At 33.6% G+C, this 8,556-nt stretch overlaps 1 protein-coding gene across 1 annotated transcript; it reads right to left on the bottom strand.

Moving 5' to 3' along the window:
• Window positions 1-2,569: 2,569 nt before the first annotated feature.
• On the bottom strand, window positions 2,570-6,307 carry LOC111913999 (pentatricopeptide repeat-containing protein At2g18940, chloroplastic). The gene is made up of 2 exons (XM_023909737.3): window positions 3,373-6,307; window positions 2,570-2,890 (listed from the first exon to the last, which is right to left on the bottom strand). Exon 1 carries the CDS (start codon window positions 6,068-6,070, stop codon window positions 3,518-3,520), a length of 2,553 nt encoding a protein of 850 aa, XP_023765505.1. The 5' UTR covers window positions 6,071-6,307; the 3' UTR covers window positions 2,570-2,890; window positions 3,373-3,517.
• Between the last annotated feature and the right edge of the window lie 2,249 nt (window positions 6,308-8,556).

Raw genomic sequence — 8,556 nt, 5'->3', positions numbered from 1 at the left:
TCTGATTGGGCTTCGTATCTTTTGGGCCTTGGTTGGGCCACTTATTTGGACCTTTTTGCTTTGGTCCTTATTGGGCCATCTGAAATCAAGCTTTTGGACTAATTGGGCCTTGGAGGAACAATTGGTTTTGGGCCTTTTTGGTTTGTGGATTTGGGCCTCAATTTTGGTTCAAACTAAGTCAGGGGGAAAATGGTTATTTTACTCCAAGTATGGATTGTTTAGCTCGGGGAGTCGTCAAGGTAGCAACTAAGGATTTCTTTCAGGAAGATTCAACATTCGAGGTGAGTTTCCTCACTCGGTTTAGCGAGTCTAAGACACCAATGCCGACCCTTATTGATTATGCTAGGATGCTAGGAGTCTGCGTGGCCCTTGCATGTGTTATGTGCTGCTATGTATACTGGGTGGGGCTCGATGTCAGGCGATGTCTGAGGATTGGAACATATGTTAGTGTTTATGATCATTATATGTGTTAGCATGATTATGTGATATATATTGTATTTGTATCGTGGGCGAGGCCCAGTGACAGGCGAGACCTGAGAATAACAGATCTGTAAACCGAGTGAGGCTCGATGTCGTGTGGGGCCCGATGTCGGGCGTGGCCCAATGTAGGGGGCAATATGTGATTTATTATGTATGGTATGAGGTAGTTTGGGAAACTCACTAAGCTTTGTGCTTACGATGTTTAGTTTATGTTTCAGGTACTTCCGGTTTCAAGGGGAAGAGCGTAGGATGAGTGCATCACACTCACCACATGGATTCCACTTTTGAGAAATCACTCTAATTGTTATGTCATTGAGATACTTATTTTCATTTGAGATGTATGTATAATGTTTTTGGAATACTGTTTTATTTAAATTAAAAATGGATTTTTTGGATCATATTTTTGGGATGTTATCAAATGCATGATTGTACACATCTTCTACTGGTTTTATGTTTTGAGAGATACCCTGATTTATTACTTTGATTTTGATATGGTTGTAAAACAATGCTTTGGTGACTTATGATTCTATGGAAATGTCATTTTTTTTAAATAAAAAAATTACTATGATTTTGAGACGTTACATCAAGCATCCTATAAATGAATGTTCATATCCATTTTGCCAATAAGAATCACACACAACATCCTTTCTTTATGTTTTGAAAAAAATCAAATGCATTCATCAGGTTTTAATGTCCAAAACTATCAACAACATAAACAACAACTACAACATTAAAAACAAAGTAATAATGAGCCAAACCAAAAATAGTTGGTTAAAAAAAAGTTTGTAAAATATGAAGGTTTTTATGAATATATATATATATATATATATATATATATATATATATATATATATATATATATATATATATATATATATATATATATAACAGAAAGATTATGGGTAAAATGCTAAAATGGCCAAATTAAAATAAAAATAAAAATTGTAAGGGTTATTTTTGAAAAAAAAAAATTAATCTAGAAAAAATATAAAAAACAAGTATATAATACGTTGAGTATTTTGCATATAGAATAAAGTTATTTGATGCAATTTTCGAATAAATTTTTAGATGTCTTATACTTTGACATTTATATTTTGTATCTTTAACAATATTTAATAGTGTTTGGTACGAAGTAAGTAATAGAAGAAGTAATAAAATAAAATTTTATTATCTCAACAACAACAATAAGAACAATTAGCATGAATTTTTTTAACAAAGATAAGTGCAGAAGGAGTTTAGTTTCAAATTTTCAACACTCTATTCAAAAATTCAAAAGTATATTTGTCATTTAACAATACTTTTTCTTTCCTTCTTAAACTCAAGAACACATCTATCCTCTCCCATTTTTCCTTCCATATTCTTTCTTTTCTTTACCCTCCCTTCCCTTTTCCTCCTCTTTAATTTTTTTAATCGTGAGAACATAATGTTAAGGAGGAAAGGAAAAAAATGGAAGGAAAAAAAAAACTTATTTTGCATTAAATATTTCCTCCCATTTTGGGGATGATCACTAAGGAAACGAGAGCAAGAAAAAAAAAAAGGAAAAGAAGAAAAAGGAAAGGAAATCTCTTTCTTTTTTTCTTTTCTTTCCTATAAAACTTGAAAATGAGATGTTAGAGTTTTTCTCACTTTGGATTATTAATCTCGAATCGATTTTGAAGTCCTCTATTTATAGGGAAAGATTAGACCCTTAAGGATAATTACTTGATCACAAAGTAATTATCCTTAAGTTTGATACTTATTTGAATTTCTGATTATTACATTTAAGTCGTTATAGATCTACAAGTTTCATTTAATTAATTAAAGACTTAATTAATTAACAAACTAGATCTTTATAACTCATCTTTTGTCGATATCGTTTACATTTGTCATCGTGTATAACCAAAAGTAACTCTCATATTAACAAACAATTGTGACAAAGCACTATTTCCAACAAATACTTTTATCTTCCAACACACACATTAAATGTCGATACTCAAAATTGTATGAACCGACTCATTTAAGCATGTATCTAATTTCAGATTATTGTACGACAGCTTTGAATTTGGTCATTTGATTAAATTCACACACGATCCACCAAGTACCATAAAAAAAACTAAAAAACAATCTATAATTTTTATTGCATAAGATACACGTTTTTGTAACATTATTGTTCGGGAATTCACTAAGATGAAAGGGCAAAGCATATGTAAAATGAATCACACACAAATATGATCCAAAAAGCCCATAATTCTTGGTATAAATTACAAACATTTACATGAAAATTCCGATCTATAAATAAACATACCTCTAAATACAAAAAGAGACCCGATACTTTCTTACCAATAAGTAAATAAAACATAACTTTTGTTTTGAAATCTTGGACTCTAACACAAAACCCTTCATCCTTTGATTTTGCTTGAAGCTTTATTTCCTGCAAAGAACAAATTGGTTAAAAATCTGTTACAAGAAATTGCAACTTTTTATCGCGTCCAAAAAGATGTAAAAAGGTGGGACAACAACAAGCTCTAAGTCTCTAATCTGTGAAAAAGACATAAATGCCCTCTCATCATTTAAAATAGCCTTAAAAAGCTTTTCCAGTCACATATAACAAACCCAGCCTTACTTGAATCAGTTGAAAATTTTATAGTTTCACAGAGGTGTTTCATAACAAGAATGAGATGTATATTTTTATTTATAAGAAATCTTTAACTCAATAGTGATATAATTTGATGAATAAAGTAACAGAATAACTGGAAAAAAGATAAAGATTTTCAATCACTCCATAGCATATTTATAAGAGTTAATGAGTTGAAGCTTTGACTTTTGAGGTCAAACAGATATAAGTATGTTGCTATTATGGGTAAGAGTAAAGTACATTGCTATTTCCCACAATTTTCCCTTTCACAAATGTACCTTTGGTGATCTTCAATGTTTGCCTTCCGTTGCAAGCCCTTCAAATCTAGAAACAACACCATGGAAGTTTGTCATTGCAAGGGCAATATATTCAAAAGCAACATCAACCCACAAAACAACGAATAACATTTCAAGGGCAAAATCGTCATAACACATTTGTCCGAGCACAAGAAGCAAGCATTTGCAAACTATGCTCATCAAACGAACTATCCATTTTTCTAATACTCCCCACAAACTCTAACGCCTCTTGATACTTCTTAGCTCTACAATATCCATCCACAATTGTCTTATAAGTTAACATATTTGGCTTACAATCATGCTCAATCATATAACTAATCACATCGTTTACTTCTAAAAACGAACCCTGAGCCGCAAATCCCGCAACAAATGTGTTATATGTAACAATACATGGCCGAATCCCGTTATTTGTCATTTCCGAAAGTACCCTTCTAGCTTCATCCATTAAACCTTGCCTACAAAACGCTTTAATCACGGTGTTATATGACACAAGATCCGGTTTTCTACCCGAATTTTGTACACTTTTGAGAATCTCTTCGGCTTCCCAACACTCGCCAGTTCTTGCATACATATCCATTAATGTGTTAAAAGTCACAAGATCCGGTTGCAATCCGTTTTCATGAATCAAATCAAGAATCTTGCGGGCCCGATCATAAATCTTGTTTCTTGCATAAATCGAAAGCATGGAGTTGAATATAACAAGATCCGGTTTGTACCCATGTTTTTGCAATTCTTGAAATGCTTTTTCCATCCCGGAAAGCGATCGACACTTGAAATTTGCGAGGATTAGGGTTCTAAGAAGCATCCAACTTGGAAAGATCTTCCCTTCGTATATCTCTTTTGCCATAGCATCTAACCCTTTAAAGTTTTGACCTTTTGAGTAGCAATGAAGCATCAAAGAATATGAGGTTTCACTAAGCTTAAACCCTTTACTTTTCATGTCTAGAATCACCGATTCCCCAGATTTCCAATCCCCTTTACGAGCCAAGGCGTTCAAAAGCGCGTTATAAGTTGTAATACACGGATTAAACCCGACTTTAATCATCTCCCGATAAACTTCACCCGCATCAATTTCCAATCCACATCTCCCATATGCACTTATCAATGTGTTGAACGTGTCCCTATCGGGTTCAAAACCACAACTTTTCATCTCACGTAACACCCAATTCATATAAAGATGCATACCCTTTTGCCCACACATAGCAAGCATCGTGTTCCATGTGACACGATTTGGTGAAATTCGATTCGATTTCATATCGAGAAGAATCTCCATCATCTCTTCGGACCTTGATTTTCGACCTAACATTCCAAGAATCGCATTATAAGTACAAACATTAGGAACACAACCGGATTTCTTCATTACATTAAATAGACTCAACGCCTTATCTTCTTTTCCACATTTCCCATATGCATCTATAACCGTTGTATACGTGATTGCATTCGGTTTTAGACCCTTTTGAGCCATTGTGTTGATTAAATCAACCCCCTTTTCATGGAACCCTGCTCTCACATAAGCAGCCACAAGCTCGTTATAAGTGACTAAATCGGGTGTGCAATTGTTTTCCTCCATTTCTTTCAAGATGTTTAATGCCTCTAAGTACATTCCGGCCTTCCCAAACACTTGGAGTAGAGAATTATAGGTAAAGATTCCTGGTTTATAGCCTTGAGATTTTAGACTTGCGAAAAATGTCTTTGCTTCCTCTAATAAACCTTCTCTACCACATGCGGATATCACTGTACTACAAGTGAACTCATCGAATTCAAGCTTTTCGGTTTTCATTTCAGTTAACAGATTCAAGATTTTGTCCCAAGAACGACCCATTTTCCCATAAACATCCAACATTACATTGTAAGTGACCAAATTTGGGGAAAGTCCAATTGCTTTCATGCGATCAAACAAGTAAATGGCTTTTTCATACTTTCCTGTACATGAATGCGAATGGATAATAGTAGTGAAAGCACGAACATCTAGAGAATAATCCCCAACACCATACTTATCAAAGAGCTTTGACATGATCGTATGTTGTGACTCCCTACCCAAGATTTTGACCATTAATTCGATCATTTGGTTGTCAATATTGAAGCTTTGATTAGTCCTTGAATCCTCCAGTACCCATTCGAACAAAGAAAGGGCTTTTTCCCAGTTACCCGAACGATCTAAACCCTTTAATAGGCTAACCAAATCGAGTTCAATCAACTTGAACTTAACGGAATAAAAGAATAAATGTAAACTGGATGAAGACTGTTCCAAGATAGAATCCAGCATAGACTTACACTCAATTGAAAGAAAATCAAGCGACCCATCACCATCACCATCAATACCCGCCAATTGAACTTTCGGGTCTTCAAGGGTAAGGAGTGAACTTGAATAAGGCTTCCTGAAATGTGTTCGATTGGGGGCATGCTTTTTTGAGTAACTGCGAGTAGAAGGGAATTCGATGTGGGTGTTGCTTGATTTTACTGATCGTATAGGTTTCTGCTTGTGGGTGGTGGTCGGTGGCGGTGAAGAGAGGTGAATGAGGTGTTGGACGAGAGGATCAATGGGGAAAGATTGTGGAGACGGTGGTTGTGGCGGGAGAGTTGTTGGATTGAATCCGAGTCTTTGTTGTTGGGTTGATTGTGTAGGTTTTGTCAACTGGAGAGGGAGAGCTGGTCTGTTTGGGAGGAATGTGCCCTCCATTTTTGTACGGAGAAGATCAAAACTCTGAGGGTTTTGGAAGAAAAGGGGACAGAAATCGATGGTTTTTATGAATTGGGTATAGATTGGATGTGACTCAAGATTGAAGAAGAGGTGATTGTTGATTAAGGGCAGTCGAGTCTCGAGATGACCTTGTCTTCCAACTGTGGATTGTGTCCATATGTGTGTGCGATTTGGATGAGATACAGGAATTGAGTGTGCGAGGGCCACTTCTAGCAAGTAGAACCTTTTGCTCCAGTTAATCCGGGTAATTTGAAAAATCTTTTTGCTTTTCTTATAAGTCAATATTGTACTCTTTTATCCTTCAGGTTCAACAATGATGTTTGTTTAATTGAAAGGTGTATTTTATTTTTCTCTCGTATAAAAATTTATAAAAATTATTGGAATAATCTTTTTTTTGAATGAAAAACTAATCTATACTCATAAATTACCATCTACGTTTGTAATAAAAATTGAACCTATGACTTTTTATTTGAAAAAGTCATTCTTATTCTTTATTGTTAGAGCAAAAACTTTTTTATTGAAACTATACATCAGAAATTGGCGACACATATTGGCAACTTTAAAACGGTAATGTGATAGCTAAAAGAACATATTTTAAATTTTATCCGATCAAAGTGGTAATGCATTAACCTAATGTTATTTTCTATAAGAAGCTTAAATGTGTAATTGTAATCTTCAACTTTGAAAAACATAAATCAAATGGAAAAAGAGAAGCGTCATGGAGGTTTTCTTTTTAAAATTTTATTTTTCTCCTATTGCGAGTGTGTTTAGGTTATAAGAGGTGAGAAATGATTCTCATGTTTGCCTCAAGAAAAGATGGTGTATATCTTTTTAGGTCTACTGTATTTTAAAAAACAAATGGTGTGTAAGTTAACCTTTGCACCATGTAGACAAAAATGATAAAAGAAGTTCTAAAAAACAAACAAACCTAAATAACTATGAAGTCTCTAAAAAAAGAATTATTAAACTAGGAAAAAGATCATTTAGCATTTTAAGTTGATATATCAAAAATATAAAACAACTAATTAGATTGTGTTTACTTGTAAAATATGTAGAAGATATGATAGATAACCTATTGACCCATATTCAAATATTGACACTACGCAACCCCTATGACCATGGAAGTTTGTCTGCAGTGACTCCACGACATGAGTCATAGCCTCATGTTTGCATCGGAGGATTAGTCGGTGCACGAAAATTGATTCGAAACCCTCGTTAGGAAGACCCCTTTCCAAAACGAATAAACATAAAAGGGTTTATGTCACAATTTAGTTGCAAACTATTTTGTATATTATCGTTGAGTCTGAGTCATTTTAATATATGTAAAAGTAATTAGTTACTAAGATTCTTCAAAATTACAACTATGACACACAGTGATTTGGAGTCTATGTGGTGTTTATGTTACAATTTTAGTCAGTTATCCAAAAAGTAACCAACTATTTCATATGTTCTCATCGCTTATCGGTTCACTTTACCGATTATATTATTTATTTTAATTGCATTTTATAAATAAGATGAGTAAAGAAAACGTAAAACTTTCATTAAAGATCAACAAACCAAAATCGGTTAATAAACTATCAGTATCAAGATCATTTGGAGTTCATACAAAATGATCAAACATAACTTTCCATGAACCATCACAATGGTTCGAGCACTTAACTTTATATTTATCAAATAATTAATTAAAATAACAATATAGGTTAACACTTTCTAACACACATACTCCCCCCCTCCCCCCCCCCCCCCCCCCCAAATTCAACACCTTGAAGCCATCATACTCCAAGTATCATCAATCATTCATCATCAAAATTTTGAACCTTCCCATGGAGATTATCATCCACAGGCAAACACATTTTATTGTTTCCTTTCACAAGATCATCACATACACCATCTTTGCACCATGCATCATTAACGAAACTTTTTAAGCCATGCACTTGCCATGAACATTATTTCATCTTTTTTTTTTTACTTCATTTCCATATATGAGATTCATATCCTCACTCTCATCCTCTTTCCTTTTCTTGTGGTACTTCATTGTATGTATGTATTTGTGACATTATAAACATTGATTTTATGATAAAGGTTTTACATGCTTCTTGTCTTTTGCCTTTGTAGAGACTTGTGAGTGAAAAACATATTACTGTTGGATTAGTGTCTAAGTCCATAACTTTAATTGGTATGTACTTGACCCGATTTGGCATGGTCCATTTGGGTTACATGACATCAGAACAATTTGGATAGACTTTTATGAGAAAATGATATTTATGATTTATTAATATATTATAAGTTCTAATATATTAATATGAAATCATATTATTTAATTAGTATTGATCAAGAATTAATTTGGAATTAATTTTATGATAAAAAAACACTAATTAAGTATATGGAGATTGATTGTGTAAATCATTCATTCTTACATATGTTGGCTTATGATCCATAATTCTTCATATTGGGCTAAACCCATG

This window comes from Lactuca sativa, chromosome 7 (assembly GCF_002870075.4).
Source record: "Lactuca sativa cultivar Salinas chromosome 7, Lsat_Salinas_v11, whole genome shotgun sequence".
NCBI lineage: Eukaryota > Viridiplantae > Streptophyta > Magnoliopsida > Asterales > Asteraceae > Lactuca > Lactuca sativa.
This window is presented reverse-complemented; position numbering and strand designations above follow the sequence as displayed.

What these genes read in the sequence shown, in the direction of transcription:
- LOC111913999 (XM_023909737.3), bottom strand. Translation starts at nt 6,070, where the DNA reads ATGGAGGGCACATTCCTCCCAAACAGACCAGCTCTCCCTCTCCAGTTG.